A 22,689-nucleotide genomic window follows, 5' to 3' on the forward strand; every position below is an offset into this window, starting at 1 on the left:
TATTTCTTCTTTTGAGAAAAGGACAGTAACAGATTATTATGAGATTGAATTTTGAAGTTATAACTCAAGAAAGAATGAACAACTTAGTAGTGACTCCAAAATGGCCACATAATGTCCTCTTAGAAGCAAGGTTTTTGTTATTGAAATTGAACCAAGTTAAATTTGCAATATATGTTGACTCCCTTCTGTGTGTAGGCCTGGGGGCAGGTGCTAGCTTCAAGGAACCTGCAATGGCATAGACAAACTATTGGATTTAGCATTCCAAGTGTGATGATGGTGGCTAAGGCAAGGTGGTGTGGGAGCATGGAGGAGGCCCCACTTTCTTTTACTTTAAAGAAAGAAGATTGGCCCTTCAGCTTTAGGGACTGGAAAGTTCTAGCAAGTTAAAAATTTGGCATAAAATATAGTTTTGTCATTGGTAATATTTTAAGAGCCTTAAATGGAGGCAGATTGAATTCTGTGATGAACAAAATGAATTAAATTCTGCTAGCTTTTTTGTTGTTGTTGTTCAGAGATAGAGTCTCACTCTGTTGCCCAGGCTGGAGTGCAGTGATGTGATCTCAGCTCACTGCAACCTCCGCCTCCCGGGTTCAAGAGATTCTTCTGCCTCAACATCCCAAGTAGCTGGGATTACAGGTGCCCGCCACCACACCTTGTTAATTTTGTATATCAGCCTCCCAAAGTGCTGAAATTATAGGAGTGAGCCATCGCACCTGGCCTCTGCTAGCATTTTTAAATGAACTTTTTATTTTAGGATAGTTTTAGATTCATAGAAAAGTTATAAGCCCAGAAGGTTCTCATAGACACAGTACCCAGTTTCTCCCATGATTACCATCTTACATTAGTATGGGACATTTGTCACAACTAACAGACCAATATTGATACATTATTATTAATTAATGGCCATGCTCTGTTGGAATTCCCTGTTTGTTCCTGAAGTCCTTTCTGCTCCAGGTTCCCATGCAGGGTAACACACGATCTCTAGTTATTCCAGTTCCTCAGGCTCTTCCAAGCTGACAGTCTTTTCTGTTTTTGATGATCTTGACAGTTTTGAGGAATACTGGTTCAAGAGTTCATTGACTGTCCTTCAAGTTGGCTTCGTCTGATGTTTTTCTCATGGATAGACTCGGGGTATGGGCTTTAGGGAGGAAAGCCCAGAGGTCAAGGGCCATTCTCATCTCATCAGCACATCCTGTCCAAGAGGGCATGCTGTCAACATGGCTCATCACTGTGGATGTTGACCTTGGCCACCTGGCCAAGGGAGTGTTGGTCAGGTCTCTCTGCTGGAAAGTTACTTCTCACCGGGCTGTTATAGGAAGTCAGTATGTGCCAGCCACACTTAAGGAGTGGCAAGTTATGTTCTACCTTGTTGAGGGTGGGGTAGCCACATATATTATTCAGAATATAGCTGCATGGGGATTTGTCTGTTCTCTTCATTTATGTATTTACTCAATCATTTATTTATATATACTGTAGCGTAAACTTACAGATATTTGTTGCATACTTTGTGTTCTAATCAAATACTATGTTATTTGTTTTTTGGCTCAAAGTGTTCCAGCTTTGGCCTTCGGGAGCTCTTTCGGTTAGGTCCTGTGTCCATTTCACTCACTTCCACCAAAGTGGTGTCTTTTGGTGGTGGTGTTGTCTGAGCACATCTTTACTTTCTGGCACCACAGAAGACTCCAGACTCATATGTGTTCCCTGCCCCAGCCCTGCACGCAGCGGTTTCCCCAGAAGGCTGCTTCCTTCTGTTGTGTGACGGCATTGGAAACCAAAGTTCAGGCCTTGGGTGTCATTGCTTCAGCCTCTCTCAGCAGACAGCTCAGAAGCATGTGTTTTACTAACCTGTGCATGTGTCTGTGTATTTATAATTACATATCCGCATCTGTGTTAAGGCAAACCTGAGTCCACACTGATGTCCCTGCTCCAGTGGTACATGGTTCATTCCTGCCATCTCCCCTTGCTTATCCATCACCTCCCTCTCCAACACTGAGAGACCTGCCATCCTCCATCCTTTCACTTAATTGTTCCATCCTGGTGTTCATGTGTAGTGGTTTCAGAATTGTTAGCCCCCACCTTTGTGGGAAGCAGCCTTACTAACTCGAATACAGTGCTGATGTGCGGTCCTGTTATCTTTAGCTCTGCAATCTCTCCTCATTTCCAGTATGACTTAGGCCAGCACCTTCCTGCCCCCACCACCTTCGGTGAGGTTATCATATGTTTCTTATACAATCTTCATTCCATCGTTGAGTTTCCCCATCTCCTACTTGGTTTTATTTGAATACTTTAAGATATACTCTTGGCATAAGGGTCTCTGGGCTTTAACAAGGCCTCGTGTCACATATCCCCCATGATGGTGTCTTACAGAATAGTTTTATCATCATGGAAGACCTCCTGTGTGTCGCCTATTCAACCCCCACCCTGCAACCTTTGACAACCACAATGGATCTTCTGTCTTTAGTTTACCGTGACTCAAATGTCAAATAAATGCCATCATCCAACATGGAGCCTTTCAGACTTGCTGCTTTCCCTTAGCAATGTGGATTTCAGGTGTGGATTGGTTCATTCCTTTGATCACTGACTCATATTTCATTGTATGAATGGGCCAATTTGTTTATCTGTTCACCTATCAGAGAACATCTTGGTCGCTTCCAGTTTTTGATGACTGTATATAAAGCAGCTATAAATATTTACATGTGGGTTTGTGTAGGCATAAGTTTCAGATCAATTGGGTAAATACCTAGTGTCAGTACAATTACTGGATCATATGGTAAAACTATATTTAGCTTTGTAAGAAACTGCCAGACTGTCTTCCACAGTGGCTGTACAGCGTTGCATTCCCACCAGCAAGGAATGAGAGTTCCTGTTGCTCGGTACCCCGGCCAGCAGTTGGTATTTTGTCTGTCTTTTTGGATTTCAGCCATTCTAATAGGTGTATAGAAGTATCTCATTATTGTTTTAATTTGCATTTCCCTAATGACAAATGATGTTGAGCATCTTTTCATATGCTTATTTGCCATCTGTATATATCTTCTTTGGTGAAGTATCTTTTCAGATCTTTTGCCCATTTTTTTAATTAGGCTGTTTGTCTTCTTACTGTTGAATTTGAAGAGTTCTTTTTATGTTCTTTATACAAGTCCTTTATCAGATATGTGATGTGCAAATATTTTCTCCCAATCTATGCCTTGTATTTTAATCCTTTTAAGTGCTTTTGCAAATTTTAAAAAATGTAAATGAAGTCCAAGCTATCAGTTTTTTTCTTTCATTGAAAGATGTGCTTTTCTTTCATTTGATTGTGCTTTTGGTATTATATCTAAAAACTCATCACCAAACCACTTTCTTCTAGAAGTTTTATAGTTTTGCATTTTAAATTTATTTTTATGGGCCATTTTGAGTTAATTTTTGTGTAGGGTGTGAGGTTAGTGTCTAGGTTCCCTTTGTTGAAAAGATGATGTTGGCAGGGCATGGTGGCTCACACTTGTAATCCCAACACTTTGGGAGGCCGAGCTGGGCAGATTGCCTGAGGTCAGGAGTTCAAGACCAGCCTGGCCAATGTGGCAAACCCCGTCTCTACTAAAAATACAAAAATTAGCTGGGCATGGTGGCCAGCATCTGTAATCTTAGCTACTCAGGAAGCTGAGGCATGAGAATCGCTTGAACCCAGGAGACGGAGATAGCCAAGATCATGCCACTGCACTCCAGCCTGCACAAGTGAAACTGTCTCAAAAAAAAAAAAAAAAGAGAGAAAGAAAAAAGAAAAGATGATCCTTTCTCCAAGGAATTGCTTTTATACCTTTGTCAGTGCTGCTGGTATTTCAAAATTCATGTCCTTTTCCTTTCTATGTAGCTTAAATTCTGTAAAATAGTGGTCCCCAGCCTTTTTGACACCAAGAAAACTGGAAGACAATTTTTCCACGGAAGTAGGGGTGGGTGGTGGGGATGGTTTTGGGATGATTCAAGCCTATTACATTTATTGTGTACCTTCTTTCTACTATTATTACATTGTAGTATATAATGAAATAATTATACAACTCACCATAATGTAGAATCAGTAGGAGTCCTGAGCTTGTTTTCCTGCAATTAGATGGTCCCATCTAGGGTTGATGGGAGACAGTGACAGATCATCAGGCATTAGATTCTCATAAGGAGTGCTCAACCTAGATCCCTCCTATGTGCAGTTGATAAGGCAGTTGGCACTCCTGTGAGAATCTAATGCCGCCACTGATATGACTGGAGGCAGAGCCCCGGTGGTAGCATGCGTGATGGGTAGCAGCTGTAAATACAGATGAAGAGTTGCCCACTCCCTCACTGCCCACCTCCTCCTGCTATGTGGCCTCATCCTCCTAACAGGGGGTTGGGGACTCCTGCTGTAAAATGTTACTTTTACAGAGGGGAAAGTCTGATGACCTTTTCTGCTTGTCCTACAGCAAGACCACTGATGCAGACCCTGCCTTTAAGAACCACTGTCAACAACGGCACTGTGTTACCAAAGAAGCCTAGTGGCTCTCTACCTTCCCCTTCCGGGGCCAGGAAAGAAACTGCTGTGCCAGCAACCAAAAGGTGAGCCAGGAGAAGGCCCGTAAGTGAACTCTAAAGGCAATTCTCTCTCAGATTTTAAAATGAGTATTGCTTTTTAAAATGACATTGTACAGTTTCTTCTGAGTTAAAGCTTATGAAAGTCCAACATTTCATATGTTGCCATTACAGGAACTAGTTAAGTTTATTCTTCTTGTTTTAGATTTAATTGTGTTGTCTTTGAAATCTCATGGGCTAAAGCCACAGTGTGCTGTTTTGTATTTTTACTTAAAGTTCTCTTTTGAAAAACCAAATGTTAGTATAACCTGGGTAAAAATAAATAGCTGTTCCCAAGCCCATACTGGGAACATGGCAAAATTCAGATTGCCATGGCAACCTTAGATTTTTCTCTCAGCAATTTGGACAAGCTCATACTTTCAAAATGTACCTAACAGTGGAGTCTAGATGTGGATGTTATCTGTCACAAAGAGCACAGTTTGCTCTTAACTTTGGTATTATTTTGTAATTGTCATTTAAAGATTTTGATTTTAGGGCCGGGTGTGGTGACTCATGCCTGTAAACCCAACACTGTGGGAGGCCAAGGTAGGTGGATCACTTGAGCTCAGGAGCTTGACACCGGCCCAGCTTAACCATTTTTAAGTTTAGTATTCAGTAGTGCTGGCCGGGCGCGATGGCTCACGCCTGTAATCCCAGGATTTCAGGAGGCTGAAGTGGGCAGATCACCTGAGGTCAGGAATTTGAGACCAGCCTGACCAACATGGCGAAACCCCGTCTCTACTAAAAATACAAAAATTAACCAGGCATAGTGGCACATGCCTATAATCCCAGCTACGTGGGAAGCTGAGGCAGGAGAATCACTTGAACTTGGAGACCAAGGTTACAGTGAGCCAAGATCGTACCATTGCTCTCCAGTAGTGGTGACAAGAGTGAAACTCTATCTCAATAATAAAAAAAAAGAGTTTCGTAGTATTAAGTATATTCACACATCTACTGTGGCACAATAGATCTCTAGAACTTTTTCATCAGGCAAAATAGAAACTCTAGATGCATTAAACAGTAACTCCCCCTCTGCTCTCACCACTGCCCTTGGCAGCCACCTCTCTACTTTTTGTTGCTGTGATTCTGACTACGTTAGGTATTTCATAGAAGTGGGATCATCTAGACAGTGCTTGTCCTTTTGTGACTGGCTTATTCTGCTTAGTGTAATGTCGTTGACATGCATCCTTACTATAGCATGTGACCAATTTTCTTTTTAAGTCTGGACAATACTGCATTGTATACGTATATCATACTTTGCTTTTATTTTAATTTTAGATTCAGGGGGTACATGTGCAGGTTTATTACAAGGGTGTATTTGTGATGCTGAGGTCTGGGCTTCTGTTGATCCTGTTTAGAGAGTGAACATGGTGCCAGACAGGAAGGTTTTCAGCCCTTAACCCCCTCTGTCCCACCCTCCTTCTGGAGTCCCCGGTGTCTGTTATCCCCATCTTTATCATATTTTGTTTATCCATTCATGCATCAGTGAATATTCTGTACCATTTATCTGCACATCTGTCTTTGGGTCAATATCCCACCATCTTGATTACTGTTGCTTTTTAGTATGTTTCAAAATCAGGAAATGGGAGGCCCCCAACTGCATTCTTCTTTTTCATGATTGTCTTCATGTTTAGGGTCCCTTGAGATTTCATATGAATTTTAGGATAGCTTTTTTTTTTTAATTTCTACAAAAAAAAAGCCATTGGGATTTTGATAGAGACTATGTCAAATCTGCATATCACTTTGAGTAGTATAGACATTTTAGCAATATTAAGTCCTCCAATCCATAAACATAGTATGTCTTTCTCTCTTTTTTTTTTTTTTTTTTTGTATTTTGTTTTAGCAAGGTTTTGTAGTACTCAGGGTATAAGTCTTCTATGTCATTGGTTAAGGTTATTCCTAAATATTTTATCCTTTTTGATGCTATAGTAAATAGAATTCTTTTCTTAACTTCCTTTTCAGATTGGTCATTATTATTGTATAAAAATGCATCTGATTTTTGTGTGTTGGTTTTGTGTCCTGAAACTTTGTTGAAATTATGTATTAGTCCTCACAGTTTTTTTTTTTTTTCTCTGGAATCGCTAGTGTTTTCTAAGTATAAGATTCTGTCATCTGTAGACAGAGAGTTTTACTTTGGTTCTTTTCCAATTTGGATGTCTTTCATTTCTTTCTCTTGTCTAATTGCTCTGGCTAGGACTTCGAGTACTATGTTGAATAATAGTGGCAAGAGTGGGTATCTTGCCTTCTTCCTGCTTTTAGAGGAAAAGCTTTCGGTCTTTTACTATTGAGTAGTATTTGAGGTATGGCCATTCAAATATGGCATTTATTACATTGAGGTGGTTTCCTTCTATTCCTAGTTTGTTGTGTTTTTATAATGAAAGGGTGTTGAATTTTACCAAATGCTTTTTCTGTATCTGTTGAAATGATCATGTGGTTTTTGTCCTTTATTCTGTGAATATTGTATCACATTGGTTGATTTTGTGTTGAATCATTCTTGCATTCCAAATACAAATTCCAACTGGTCACGGTATGTAATCCATTTAGATGCTGTTGAATTCAGTTTACTAGTATTTTGTTGAGGAATTTTTCAACATTTATCAGGGATATTGGTCTATAGTTTCCTTTCCTTGTGTCTTTGGCTGATTTTGGTATTAGAATAATGCTGGCCTCATGCAATGATTTGTAAGTGTTCCCTCCTCCTCAGTTCTTTGGAAGAGTTTAAGGAGGATTGGAATTTATCCTTTTTTAAATGTTTGATAGAATTCTCCACTGAAGCTCTCAGGTCCTGGGCTTTTCTTTGTTGGGGGATTTTTGATTACTGCTTCAATCTCCTTACTAGCTCTAGGTCTGCTCGTATTTTTTGTTTCTTTATGATTCAGTCCTGGTGGGCTGTTTGTTTCTAGGACTTAATCATTTGCTCCGTGTCACCCAATTTGCTGGCATATACTTGTTCACAGTGGTCTCTTATAGTCCTTCTCATTTTTGTTATATCAGTTGTAATGTCCTTTCATTTCTAATGTTAGTTATTTCAATTATCTCTCTTTTTTTCTATGTTAGTCTAGCTAAAGGTTTTTCAATTTTGCTGATCTTTTTTTTTTTAAAAAGAAACAACTCTTGGTTTTGTTGATTTTTTTTTTAAACATTGTTTTCTATTATCCATTTATCTCTGCTCTAATCTTTATTATTTCCTTCCTTCTGCAAACTTTTGGTTTTGTCTTCTTTTTCTAGTTCCCTGAAGTATAAAGTTAGGAGGCTGATGTGAGACCTCCCTTCTGTTTATGGAAACACTGACCACTCTAGACTTCCCTCTTAGCACCCCTTTCACTGCCTCCTGGAAGTTCTGGTATGTTGGTGTTTTCATTTTCACGTGTCTCCAGATATTTTTTACATTTGTCTGTGATTTCTTCTTTGACTATTGATTGTTTAAGAGTGAGTTGTTTAAAGATTGACTTTCTATTGTAGTAAATACAGGCATGCCTCATTTTATTGTGTCTGGCTTTATTGTGCTTCACTAATACCACAGTTTTTACAAAGTAGAGGTGACAGCAACCCTGTGTTGAGCAAATCTGTCAGCATCATTTATCCAACACCTACTCACTTCATGCCACATTTTGGTAATTCTCACAGCATTTCAAACTTTTTGTTATCATTATGTCTGGTATAGTGATCAGTGATCTTTGGTGTTAATACTGTAATTGTTTTGGGTCACCCATAGAAGGTGGCAAATGAATCCATAAATGTGGTTTATGTCCTGACTGCTCTGACCATTGTTTCACCATCTCTTTCCCTCTCCTTTGGCCTCCCTTTTCCCTGAGGCACAACAATATTGAAATCAGGCCATTTGGTGACCCTATAATGGCCTCTAAGTGTTCAAGTGAAGAAAGAGTCATATATTTCTCACTTTAAATCAAAAGCTAGACTGATTCAGCTTAATGAGGAAGGTATGTCAAAAGCCAGGATAGACCATCATGTGGTTTAGATGTTTGTCTCCTCCAAATTTCATGTTGAAATGTGATCCCCAGTATTGGAGATGGGCCTGGTAGGAGGTGTTTGGGTCATCAGGGTAGATCCCTCATGAATGTCTTGGTGCTAGAAAGTTTGAGTGGTCTGAATCAGGATCATACCAGTAACAAGATTCCCTTAAGCCAAAGCGTAATACAGAGCAAGGCCCTAAGTCTTTTCAATTTATGAAATCTGAGAGAAGTGAGGAAGCTGTAGAAGAAAAGATTGAAGCCAGCAGAGGCTGGCTCAGAAGCTTTAAGGGAAGATGCCGTCTCCATAACATAAAGATACAAGGTAAAGCAGCAGGTGTTATTGTAGAAGCTGCTACAGGATATGCAGAAGACCTAGCTAAGATAATTGATGAAGGCAGCTACACTAAACAACATATTTTCAATGTAGATAAAACAGCCTTATATTGGAGGAAGGCGCCATTTAGGACTTTTATATGAGTAGTCAATACCTGGCTTCAAAGCTTCAAAGGACAGGCTGACTCTTGTTAGGGCCAGATGTGGCTGGTGACCTTAACTTGGAGCCAATGCTTGTTTATCATTCCAGAAATCCTAGGGCCCTTAAGAAGTATGTTAAATCTCTGCCTGTGCTCTATAAATGAAAGAAAGCCTAGATGACAGCACATCTGTTTATAGCAGGGTTTACTGAATATTTTGAGCCCATTGTTGAGGCCTACCGCTCAGAAGAAAAAGCTTCCTTTCCAAATATTACCATTTATTTACAGTATACCTAGTCACCCAGGAGCTCTGATGGAGCAGCACAAGAAAATTAATGTTTTTATACCTGCTCACACAACACACATTCTGCAGCCCTTGGATCAAGGAGTAATTTCAACTGTCAAGCTTTATTATTTAGGAAATACATTTCATAAGGCTATTGCTGCCATTGATAGTGATTCCTCTAATAGATCTTGGCAATGTCAATTGAAACCCTTCTAGAAAGCATTCAACATTCTAAATGCTTTTAAGAACATTTGTGGGGCCAGGCACAGTGGCTCACACCTGTAATCCCAGCATTTGGGGAAGTCAAGGCAGGAGGATCATCTGAGGCCAGGAGTTTGAGACTGCAGTGAGCCATGATTGGGCTACTGCACTCTAGCCTGGGCAACAGAGCAAGACTCTGTCTCAAAGAAAAAATAAAAGAACATTTATGATTCATGGGAGGAGGCCAAAATATCCACATGAACAGAGAAGCTTGGAAGAAGGCAGTTTCAGCCCTCGTGGATGACTTTGAGCTAGTTCAGGACTTCGCTGGAGAAAGTCACTGAAATGTGATGGAAATAGCAAGAGAACTAGCGTTCGAAGAGCGGCCTGAAGATGGACTGGGTCGCCACAATCTCCTGACAAAACTTCAGTGGACAAGCAATCACTGCAAACAAAAGTAGTTTCCTGAGGTGGTATCTGCTCTGAAAGAAGATGCTGTGAACACTGTTGAAATGACAACATAGAGTTTCAGGTAGCACAGCATGCCTGATGCAGCAGTGGCAGGGTCGTGTGGCTGGAGAGTGGGGAACGTGGCCTGGGTTGTCTGGCTCCAGAACCTGTGCACCGCCCACTGTGCTCGGCCGCTTCCCGCACAGATTTCCAGGTCAGCCCTGACATCTGCTCAGGAAAAATGCTTGATATAATTACTGCTTGCAAATCATCCATTTATGCCCCATCTTCTCTGTGTAGTATTTGTGGGAAGCAGGAGCAGCCGTCAGGAGTGAGGGTGACTCTGAGCAGAGATTTCTCAGATTGCAAGTCCAATGTTGACGAGGGGGTGCCAGCGTGAAACACCGAGTAAAGAAACAAGTCCTGGCCGTGAACAGAGGCCCGGGTCTTACACCCCCACATTTCAGCCACATGTGAAAGGGCTCATGGGTGGCGATTACTCTCAGCAATTTTATCTTAGAAAAGAAAGGAGGGAGGAAGGGAGCAAGACAGGAAGGGATAAATGAACATATGAAAAATTATGATGGGTAGCGATCATGTTACATATAAGTGTGTACATTTGTGTACTAGCATTTAAATGGTAACTCTCCTCCCAGAAGCATTCTAAGGCCTCTGTAGCCTTTCCTTATAATTTTCAGAATATCCATTTGATTAACAAGCTATCGTCAGCATATAGCTGCCAACTAGAAATACACAGTTTTCCTAGACTGAGTGTCCAAGCCTCTGGTTTTGAGTGAAAGTGTGGTGATCCATGTATTTTGGGTTGTTTCTGGCCTTTACGGGCTTTGGTGGATGTGAGTTCCCATCCATTTGGAAGCTGGAAATAAGAACAATAGCATCTAATTGCTACTCTGTGGTAAAGTTCCTATAGATCTCTCATTAGGAGAGAATTTTGAAAACAGAAAGAAGCAGACTGGGCATTCTGAATATTAGGATTAAAATAACTTCCAAGTCATTTCAAATATGTTTACAATCATGTAGGAATTCTTGTGTAATCAGAGTTCGAAATTAAATGAGTCGGGGCATCTGTGGTGTGTGGATGGGTATATGTTTATTTTCTCTTCTCCGGGGGTTTTTCAGCCTGGTGCTTAAGAACAAAATCCCCTTTGGAAATAGCCCAGTGCCCAGTGGGTGTGCTTTGCGTTGCCAATTAAGACTTCAATTGAGGGCTTGATTTGGAATCCTTGGGAAAAGCTTTGTTTCCATTAGGCAAAGGGAAAAAGGCAGAAAATCCAGGGAAGACATTGTAGGTCATACCTTGCTCAGTGGGGATTCGGACGCTCACAATGGAGTAACATTTCCACTGGCTCAAGAAAGAGACAATCACTGTTCTCTGGGCTCATAAGTAGAGAATGACAATAGGCCAAGCTATGTGAACAGAGACCAAAAGGACAAAACTGGTACAAAAAGCGTTATTTAAAAAATGCTCGTGACAAATGTGAGATAGAATGGTAAATATCTGTTGCTTCCAAACAAACAGCCAATAGTCCTTTGGAAAAATAGTTCCACTTGTTAGAAGCACAGCATCTGTACTTGCACTGAAGTCACTGCTGGGTACATAGTGTGATATGAAGAATAGAATGCCAAACTCTGGCTGCAGTTGATCTTGAAGATTATTTCTAAACCTATTTCCCTGTTATTCAGATCCATTAAAATGTAGGTGATACATCCATGTTTGAGTTTGTTCTCAGTAGCAAAATAGAGGTGGAAGTATCGTCTGTTGAACAAAGGAAGACCCTTGGGACCTGTCCCGTTATCAGAAGTGATATGGTTCTCCCCACTAGCTCAGGTAGTTGGCTTTGTATTGTAGAAAAAGACTTACATATGTAGAATTCTCTAAGATTCTCCAAGACCACTAGCCTTCCTGAAAAAATGACTTGGATTTTGCCAAAGACCGGTTTTTAGACAGTGAAAGATACGAGCATGTGTTAATTTAATTATTGAAGTGCGTTATCTCAGTCTGTCAAAATTATCTCATAATTGGAGGGACAAAAGCCAGGTGGGTCCTGGTTCCCTGTGGACCCTCCAGCACTCAGCATCACGCACAGTGGATGGTCAATGCCTAATAAGTGTTTGCTGAGCAGATCACTGTTTTTATCCAGTGTTCATTGCCCCAGCTGTCAGGACAAATGGAATCATCCGAAAATCTCCAGTCACACATAAAAGCTGCCTGTCAGATTTCCGTTTTCATTGTAAAAGTTTTGGATACTTTTGCAAAATTTTGGAAAACCGATTTTCAATTCCCAATCACATGATGAAAGAAAACATAATTTTAGCTTCTTATGCTTAGAATTATTATTAACCATAAGAAGAGAGACATCTGCTTTTCGTGTGGCCACCAGCCTCCACTTCAGAAATGTTATTATGTCTAAAATGTTAATTGGCACAAATTGTGGAGTGCATGTGTAATGTAATGTCAAGAACCATTTTATTCTCGTAACTTAGAAGGTTGCAGGTTTGGGTGTGCGGGCAGAGAGCAGAGGGGAAAACAAAACAAGTGGTGGTGTCTATGTGTTTCTACACCAAAAATACTTGCTTTAAGCACTAAAAAATGTGCTGCATTATTGCACAGTATCTTACAAGCCAGTACTTCTACCACTTTCAAAATAAAGGGCATTATTTTTCACTTGCCGTCCAGAGGGAACATAGCTCCTTTGATATTCCCTGCTGGCTATTTGAGGAGGCTTCCTGCAGTGAGTGTACAGTATTACTCTCTCTGGCTGCCCTTGTTACTGCAAATGTCTTGTCTTGAAGCTTTATTTTCTGTCCTTCACTTTGAGTCCTAGTAAATCCTCTTTCATTCAGAAGAGCCCTTGGCTCTCAAAAGGAAATGTCTTGGTTTTTCTTTTTTTCTACGTCTGGGACAACAGTAAGATTTTTTTTTTTTTAAAGTTTAACATTTTAATGCAAATATGGGAATGCCAAATATCGTGAAAGAGTTGTGATGGATTATATCCACATCTAGATATGCAAACCAAATGTTTTCGATTCTGACGTGTGCATCCTGCAATTTACTGAAGCCTATATTTTTCCACGCCTTTATTAATTGCACTCATGTTTATTCTGCTTTGTTTCTGTGCCTCTTATACACAGATTAAACAGATCTGTGAGCCTTCTCAATGCTTGCAAACTGAATAGATCGACACCAAGGTGAGGGGAACTTAGATTTACTTTGTCACTCTAGCTGTTCCTTCCATCGTTTCCATCTCTGTTTTAACACAGTAGCTTAAAGGTCTCATCCAGTGCCTGCCATTCATCAAGTTGTCAGTCATGTAACTATATTCATCATTGACATTTATTTATTTTTTTTAGATTCTCAACTGGTCCTCCAAAACTAGAGTACTTTGGTTGTGCATAAATTGGAAGTGGTCTTAATCAGGGGCCTAACAGAGAGAACACTGCGTTGAAGGCATCAGCCCCGCCACTTGCTGTAACCCCAGACAGGTTGCTCCACACTCCAGAATTTGGTTCTCCATCTGTAAAATGAGGATAATGATATTGTTGCAGGGGATTTGTGAGGTTTGAGTTAAATCATACAGTAGATGTAAAAGTGCAGAGTACTCCTTAAACATTAACTGTTGCTGCTGCTGCAGTTTTCATCACCGGCACCCCCATGAACTCTTCCGGCCACCAGGTTGAGTGTTCATTATTAGAAAATCAGTTAGTGTTTGCTATAATTGATTAACAGTGGTGGTTTTTCAGCTCTTTCAGGGTATTTTACCCAGTTCTTTAAGTTGCTATGAACTTGCCATGAACTCCCACAAGGACGCCACAGAGGCCGTGCTCTGGGCTCTTCTTGTGGCTGCAAAATCTCCCAGGGCCCCAGCAGCTGGTCAGGCAAAGTGTGTTTCAGAGCCTTGTGCTAAAGACTGGGCGGGGAATAATCCTGCTAAGTCAAATTAGCTTGGTGTTTGTCGTCATAGGAACGTCTTGAACTTTGAGCACAAAGGCTCCTGTAATTTTTAGACTTTAATCTCAAATTTCAGAAATGTCATGCTCTCTTAAAATCTGTAATTTCCTTGTCCCCAAATTGAACATTCTAAAAACGCATATTTTGACCTTAGGCACACCCTGCTGATTGCAGTTGTAAGATTCTGGCACCATCCACTCAGAGGTTCATCAGTTACCAAAAAGACTATGTGGAAAGTGTATTCAGATGAGGTGATTTTTCAAAGCCAGCATACCATGAGGGTTTTTAAAAACATGCTCGGAGATTACTGAGCAACTGGAAGTTGCAGAGCAGGGTACAGACAGAGGAGACAGAGGGGAAGAAACGTAGAGGGAAAGAGTCACTGTCTACCAAGGAGAGTGGCCAGGACCAGGCAGGAGCCACCGATATGGGAGGCTTGTTTACTTATGAGGAGGAAGGACGTTGAGCTTTGGTGCAGGAGCAGTGGTCTGGCTGTGTTAAGTTCCTTAGTTCCTGTGTGCTCCTTGTTGACATTGGGTTTCTGTGCACCCTTCACTGAAGCTGTGCCCACCGAAGCTACCTGAGACTCCCCACTTCCCGGCCCCCACCCCCTCCTCTAGTGTAGCACCAGGACACTTACCTAGTCCTGCGCTAGTCTCTGCGGACTCCTCCTTCTCTCCTGGTGTCCCTGCTACCTGCAGTAGCTTCTCAGCCCACATCTTTAAACATTAGTTTCCCTGGGGTCTCTTCTCTCCTTGGTCACCTCCTCCCTCAGTGATTTCCTCTGCGTCCGTGGCTCAGCACCTGCCAGATGGACAGAGCCTGTCCCAAGCTGTCTTGAGTATTGCAGGCTTATATTCTTACCCACCAACACCTCCAGCTCCCAAATGTCCAGACCAGAACCACCCAAGTCTGGGCCTGTTCCCAGATCCTGGGCCCTAGAACAGCCCCCCACCCACTCCTCCCCTCCTTCATTTTGCTTACCGAGCAGGTGCTGCATTAAAGCAATTTGTGTCTCTTCTGGGGACAGGGTCAATGTGTGATATTTCCATTTATTTCATCCTTTCATTTAGTAAATGTGTGCCAAACTTTCATATGAGACTCTGCAAAGCACACGAAAATGATAAATGAGATAAGATCTCAAGAAAGGCATGGACTAATGATGAAGATTTCTAAATGTGTACAGAGAAACCTATACTACAGTTATGTCATCTCCTTGTGAGTTTGGGCTGCTGTAACAAAGTCCATAGACTGGGAAGCTTATAAAAAACAGAAAGATATTGCCTCACCATTCTGGAGGCTGGAAGTCCAAGATCGGGGTGGCCAGCATGGTCAGGTTCCGAAGAGGGCTGCCTTCCAGGTTGCAGGCAGCCGTCTTCTCACAAGGTGGAAAAGGCTGAGAGGTCTCTGGGCCTCTTCCATCCGGGCAATAATTCCACTCATTAGGGCTTCACCTGCTGACCTCATAACCTCCCAAAGGCCCTACCTCCTAACACCATCACATTGAGCATTAGGGTTTCCACACATGAATCTGGGGGACACGAGCAGTCCATAGCATGCTCTAAGAGGGGAGCAATCAGCCTTCACCCCGTGCTTGGGCTCTGGTTTACCCCGATGCCTGTGAATTCCCTGTGAACAGGGGATCCCTTCTCCTAGAGCAGGCTCTTTTCATCTGTGTCATAACAACACAGTCAAGCTGTTCATTTGATCTTTCCCAGAAATTTGCAGTCTTCGGGAAGCCTTCCCCACGCCGCCTTCCCAGGCCTCGGAGCACTCTAGTCCCTCTGGTCCTACAGAAGGAAGTTGGACACTTACATGGACACCACCTCAAAATGAAGGCCTTGTGCCTAGGGTGGAACATTTCTGTCGTTACCCGTAGCACCCTGTGAGCATTTGTCCCATGAGTGCCTTCAGGCCTGAGTTCTTCCACATCAGCACTGCTGATATCTGGGGCCCAGTGATACTTTGTGGATGGGGCTGTCCTAGGCTGTGTAGGATTTTTAGCAGCACCCCTGGTGCCCACCAACTACGTGCCAGTAGCAGTCCTTCCCCAGCTGTGGCAGCAGAAGGATATCTCACCAGACATTGCTAGATGTCTCCTGGGGGGCACCATCCCCTCCCCGGTTGCACACCACCATATAGACCAAGCTTGTCCAACCCGCGGGCCTGTGGGCCATGTGTGGCTCCGGACAGCTCTGAATGCCACCCAGCACAAATTTGTAAACTTTCTTAGTACACTCGTTTTTTTTTGCAATTTTTTGTTTAATTCATCAGCATTAGCGTATTTTATGTGTGGTCCAAGATAATGCTTCTTCCAATGTGGCCCTGGGAAACCAAAAGACTGGACACCCCTGGAGGATGAAGCCTGCTCAAGGGCAGGATTGCCTCCCTCCAAGCCCTGGAGTGCCCTCACACGGTCCTGCTGAAGTCTTCATGCCTTTGTTTCCTCCATGACTGTGAACTGTACTAGTGCCCTCAGTTACAAAGGCAGAGAGCAGAGGTGTTACTCCATGTGACACTCTGAAAAGCTTTTTGGTCTCCGTAGCTAGGTCTGTCTTTGGAATATCCACGTGGACGTATGATGTTCTGTGTACATATTTGTGTGCTTAGCAATAAAATAAAATCACAATATTAAGGAGTTCACTGTCACTTCCATTCCACTCTTAGTAACATCAAGAGGACCAGCTCTTCTGAACGAGTATCTCCTGGGGGTCGAAGGGAAAGCAATGGGGATTCCAAAGGAAATCGGAATCGCACAGGCTCTACCAGCAGTTCTTCCAGTGGCAAAAAGAACAGTGAAAGGTAAGGACGTCTTAACTCTCAGTTCCTGCTGTTCAGATGTTTTAGCACCTCTTGTCCCCAGAGAGGAGTCAGAAGATCCCCTCATATTCCAACAAGCTAGGAGCACTCTTGGAGAAGAAGGCCTTCTCCTGAGATATTTGGAGGCACTGATCAAACAGCCATTTGAGGGTGGCTGCTAGGCACAGTTCACATAAACTATTGTCCAGGTAGAGAGGTGGCTCACGCCTGTAATCCCAGCACTTTGGGAGGCTGAGGCGGGTGGATCATGAGGTCAAGAGATCGAGACCATCCTGGTCAACATGGTGAAACCCCGTCTCTGCTAAAAATACAAAAAATTAGCTGGGCACGGTGGCGCGTGCCTGTAATCCCAGCTACTCAGGAGGCTGAGGCAGGAGAATTGCCTGAACCCAGGAGGCGGAGGTTGTGGTGAGCCGAGATTGCGCCATTGCACTCCAGCCTGGGTAACAAGAGCAAAACTCCATCTCAAAAAAAAAAAAAAAAGAAAGAAAAAAAAAGAAAAACTGCCACTCAAGATTCCCAGCACTCAGGACAGAAATAGTTCCTGAGAATTTCTTAGCACCAAGTACCTGGAACTGGGGAAGCCATTCTGAATTTCTACATGAGCACCTTTTATTTCTAGTACACTTTCCTGACCTTTTAAAGTTAATTTTAAGAGACTGATTTAAGTTTGTCAGCAGTATTTTCTGAGACATTGTGGCTGAAAAGTTATAATTTTATGATTTATCAGAGGCTGTGTTTAATATGGATGCTAACACCAGAAATGTGAACCATTTTTCTTTATGGTTTCATGAAATATAAATACTCCGAATTTGAGGTTAGTTTATAATGGATTCTGGTATTCATCAGTGAAATTAATAGTAACATTTTATTCCTGAATGCTGCTTTTTGGTATTTTAGCAGCTTGTTTTATGTCTATATAATATATTTATATCTATGTAGTGTACTCTGTAAAGAAGATCCAGTTTCTCTATGTATTTCTACCTACTATTATACTTTGTTCTAACTTTTTAAACATTAGTTTTTTTACTTTAAAGTAAAGTTAGTTTACTTTAGTTTTTTTAGTTTTTTTCTCCCTGTTTAGTAAAGCTTAGGAAGGAATTTCAGCTTCAGAGGCTGAGCATGTGTGTTTTTCCCCCAAGTGTTCATGTAAGGAGAAGGCTTAGTCATAACGCAATCGACTCCAACCCATGGGCTGTAAAAATTCCAAGTTTGTAAATCCATGGTGATTCAGTCCTATAAAGGAAGCTTAAACTCTTTTTCAATTTTATTCCTAAAAGATGTCTGCTGTAGAAATCATAGAGACACTTCTCACATCTGTAGCAGGTCAAGTCCATGGTCAATTAACAATTTAAAAAACGATTAACATGTGTTCTGTCTTCTTCTCCTTTAGACTATTAGTACTTCTTATCAGAAGATTATGCTAATGGGGTGATAATACCTTGGAAATGAGGCCGAGTGGTTACAGTGGCAACAGAGTGTGAGTTGGTGGGAGGTGCCACATAGCCCAAAGCTTCTTTGAATTCAGGGTAAGCTTGGAAGTTGACCTGAAATGTCTAGATCTTGGCAGTTCTCAGAGACTTGGCTCCTCCTCTGCACATCTGATTTTTATTAAGAATTTCCAAAAAGAATCTGCATTGTGTAAACTCCAGATCCATTTTATCTTCAAAATCCTATGGCTTTGGTAAATGTGCTGGGTAAATATTTCCGTAGAATATATTTACAAAGAGATTTTTGAAAAATGCCACAGTAGGAAATTTTGATTTGGAAATGAGGGACTGGGAAAATTTGCTAATCATGTTCCCAAACTAATTCAGGCAACTAAACATGTCCATTTAAAAATAAATTCTTTGTCTCGTTAGAACCCAGGCATGGCTGAGGCAAGCATAGCACAGAGCTGGCCAAATTTCATGCATCGTGCACCAAAGGGGCTTCAGAGACAGTTACTGTCTCCTCTTAAGTAATTGCTGGTCTTGACAGGGCGTCCATAGGAGTAAGAGCTGCAGTAACTCAGAAGGAAGCAGCTAAGACACAGTAGAAGTGAAGGGAAAGTTGGTAACTCAGTTGCTGTCTGAGCCCTTCCCGCCTTTCTTCCTCTGTGTTCCTGTGTGCGCAGCCCCACGCTTAGGCTGCTTGGACCCTAGCACCAAAGCAGAGCTGGAGGCTTGCTGAGCAGTGCCACTCTGGGGACGGGACAGGAGGAAGGGAAGGTGTAGGAGGCAGCTCCCACGTGATTCCTGTTTTAAACATTACTGCTTTCGGTGGACTCAAGATGGCATGCCTCTTCCCCATTGTTCACGCAAACGTTTCCATTGTTCCTGCAGGCTGTCCTTCGATTTAAAAGATTGTCCTTATTGGGTTCCTGTAGGCAGCAAGACGTGGTGGAAAGGGCACAGGCTCTGCAGTAAAAGAAAGATCTGGGTGTGTATCCAGTTCTGCCTTAATGTTGCCAAGCCTCAGTTTTTTCCTCTGCAAACTAGGGATTTATACCTAATTCCCTTGACTCTTATAAATGAGTTAACTTGTAGGAAAATACCCAGCATAGGGCTTGGCACTCAGCACATGGTGGTCATCGCTGTGATATTTGTTATGTAGACAAGCTTGTGTGGAATGGAGGAAAATAATCAGTGGGGCCTTCTAAAATCCCTCACTTTTTAGTGTCCTCATTTGTAAGATGAAGGTGTTAGATTTTGTCACAATCTGGGTTGCACTTGTGTCTAACATGGTCAGGGGAAACAAAGTATTGCAAATATCCTTGTGATGCTCACAGTTCTAAAGAAGGCGTCGGGCGGAGCTGGTCTTTGGGCTATTGGCCTGTCTGCTGTTCCGGAGCCCCATTCTCTTCCACTCAGGAAGGCTCATTAGGATGCTCGTGAGTGAGAGTGCTGATGTCATAGGGATGGCTTCCACTCTGTGCTGCTTTGTAGAAGAAAAATCATTCACGCAGGCAGTGCTTTAACTTTCAGCCACGACAGATTATTAGCCATAAAGCTCACAGCTTCTCACACGCCATGTGCAAAGCTGTCTTTAGCACATATGGCACTTAGGCGCGTATTAGAGAAAGGCTCTCCTTACTTCAGAAAAACAGTTACATCTCAGCACATGTAATACAGCAGATAGAAAGCTATTCTATATAAATTACACAACTCTTATTACTGAACACAAAATTATAGTGTTTGTGAAGTCCTAAATATTAACCTTTTCTGAGATAATTTATTTAAAAATATGTCTTATTTTCATAAAAATATACATATATATTTTTTTTAAAAAAACACCGTGATTTTATTTATTTATTTATTTATTTATTTATTTATTTATTTTTAAGAAGGGGTTTTCACCATGTTGGTCAGGCTGGTCTTGAACTCCCGACCTCAGGTGATCCGCCCACCTTGGCCTCCAAAGTGCTTGGATTACAGGCATGAGCCACCACGCCCGGCCAATATATATGATATTTTTTGAGACTGAGTCTTGCTCGGATGCCAGGCTGGAGAGTGCAGTGGCCTGATCTTGGCTCACTGCAACCTCCACCTCTCGGGTTCAAGTGATTCTCCTGCTTCAGACTACCACGCAGCTCATTTTTATAGTTTAAGTAGAGATGGAGTTTCACCATGTTAGCCAGGATGGTCTTGTTCTCTTGACCTCCTGATCTACCCGCCTTGGCCTCCCAAAGTGCTGGGAGGCATAAGCTACTACACCTAGCCGAAACTATATTCTTTATGATAGTTTCAGTCTTCTTGCTCCCATGTCTCGTTTTCTTTACAAGTGGTCACTAGATTCCAGTCTTTCTTGTGATATGGTAGATCTTTCTCTTACAATGTTTACTTTTTTGAAAACTTTGTAACAAGCCACAAAATTTTAACAGCATTTAATCTTTGCGCCAACAAAACTTCCATTAAAAACAAAGGCAGTATATGGTAATATTTTACTTTATGTATTATTGATGATAAATGAATGTCAGTGATTACATAGTGATTCATGTCATCATGAAAGACATTTAAATAGGGAATTGGCAATAACATTGTGATGGAAGGCTTGTAAAATGTAGTCAGTAAACTAATCTGATAGAGATATTTTTCAATTTAAAAAGTATTTTGTATCAGATAGAAAATGGACTGCCTATTTAGACGCCCTGTTCATGTTAGATGTTGTTAGACTGATAAAGTATTTCAATTATCAAGCTGGTTCCTCCTTTGTAAGTCTTAGGGGAATGAGTATGTCAACTTTGTAAGCAAGACACTGTTTCAGATTTACTGAAAGTTGTTGAAATGAGCTGATTTTGGTACAGTAAGGATGTTTCAGTTATGTGCTAGAAACTTTGTTGTCATATACATATAAATCAGGGGTGTCCAATCTTTCGGCTTCCCTGGATCATGTTAAAAGAATAGTTTTGGGCCACACAAAATAAACGAACACTAACGATAGCTGATGAGCCTAAAAATAAAAATAGCCAAAAAATCTCATGTTTTAAGAAAGTTTACGAATTTGTGTTGGGTCACATTCAAAGTTGTCCTGGGCCGCATATGGCCTGTGGGCTGCGGGTTGGACAAGTTTGATATAAACTGCCCATCTTTAGAGTCAACAAACATGAAAAAAAAAATCACTTCAAAATAGTGAAGACGTTGACATGTTAGGTGTGGTCCTCCTTCATGTTATGCCCCTCAACCCTGCATCAGACAGCCCGTATCTCAGCTCTTAAGCCAAGAACCACTGGGTTGGACACCTTGAGCTGGTGTCCTTTCTAAAGCTCCAGCATTTGATAAAATTGTCTTTTGACTATTTCACCTCAGGGTCCTTCAGGGCGCACAGCTGTTTTTACTTTATGATAGCATCACTGCTGCCGTCAGCTCAACGTTAATCCGTGGCCGGGGCTCTGGGCCCTTCAGCTGCTGGCTCCGCATTCCCTCTTGTGCCCTGACATGCATGCCTCTCCAACACATCGCTCATTTTCCCCAGCAAGATATTTTTCTTTTTTGAGGTCATTTATTTATTATACAAGTAACTTGTTTTAGAAAATCTAGGCCAGGTGTGATGGCTCACTCCTATAATCCTAGCACTTCAGGAGGCTGAGGCAGGTGGATTACTTGAGCCTAGGAGTTCAAGACCAGCCTGGGCAACGTGGCAAGACCCCATCTCTACAAAAACTACAAAAATTAGCTGGGCATAGTGGCTCATGCCTTCAGTCCCACCTACTTGTGAGGATTGCTCTAGCCTGGGAGGTTGAGACTGCAGTGAGCCATGATCATACCACTGTACTCTGGACTGGGCAATAGGAGTGAGACCTTTCTCAAAAACAAAACAAAACAAAAATTTAGATGCACAAAAAGGAAGAAACGAAGATCACCTGCAGTCTCACCACTCAGAGAACTCACAGCTAACAGTCATTACATTTCCACCTGGACTTTATCTCCAGGGTACTCTATGAGTATAGTGTATAATTTTGACATAAATGCCATTCTTCTGCATAGTTTGGGACCCCTTTTTCATTTGCCATGTGAGCATGTCTTTGTGTGAATAACTGCACTCTTGCAATGTTATTTTAGTTGTGGTTCATCATGTTTCCAGCCCAAAGTACTTCAGTGGGACATGTAGGTACCAACAAGTTTTATGAATCCACTCAGACCAGGCCACCATCTAGAACAATGCCCGGCACACAGTAGGTGCTCAACAAGCATTTGGTGAATGAATCCTTTTGCTCTGATCACTATAACCAAAGAAGGTTAAAATGATGGGCCTTTATTGCCATAGCCAACTGTTAATCCCAGCTCTGCCACTTTGTTGTGTCATTGGGAACAAGTGACTTAATCTCTCTAGGGTTTTCCTCAGTAGCAGTAAAAGTGGTACCTGCCTCACTGGGTGCCTAAGGCCCCTTGCATAGGAGCCTCGTGCAGAGCTGGTCTGCGGTCGGCTCACCACAGTGGCAGCTGCAGGTGCCGTGTCTGCATC

At 41.9% G+C, this 22,689-nt stretch overlaps 1 protein-coding gene across 19 annotated transcripts in view; it reads left to right on the top strand.

Annotated features, from left to right (window-relative positions):
- Positions 1-22,689, top strand: part of EML1 (EMAP like 1) — a 213,286-nt gene that overhangs the window by 127,023 nt on the left and 63,574 nt on the right. For 10 of the 19 annotated variants that reach the window (XM_009006536.5, XM_078335736.1, XM_009006537.5 and 7 more), the window contains exons 3-4: positions 4,428-4,560; positions 16,594-16,728. In XM_009006536.5, coding sequence (XP_009004784.1) covers positions 4,428-4,560; positions 16,594-16,728 — 268 coding nt within the window. Of the gene's footprint in view, positions 1-4,427; positions 4,561-13,109; positions 13,167-16,593; positions 16,729-22,689 lie in introns of all 19 variants that reach the window. The other 9 variants (XM_009006534.5, XM_078335735.1, XM_009006535.5 and 6 more) reach the window with 1 other exon arrangement.

This window comes from Callithrix jacchus, chromosome 8, assembly GCF_049354715.1.
Source record: "Callithrix jacchus isolate 240 chromosome 8, calJac240_pri, whole genome shotgun sequence".
Taxonomy (NCBI): domain Eukaryota; kingdom Metazoa; phylum Chordata; class Mammalia; order Primates; family Cebidae; genus Callithrix; species Callithrix jacchus.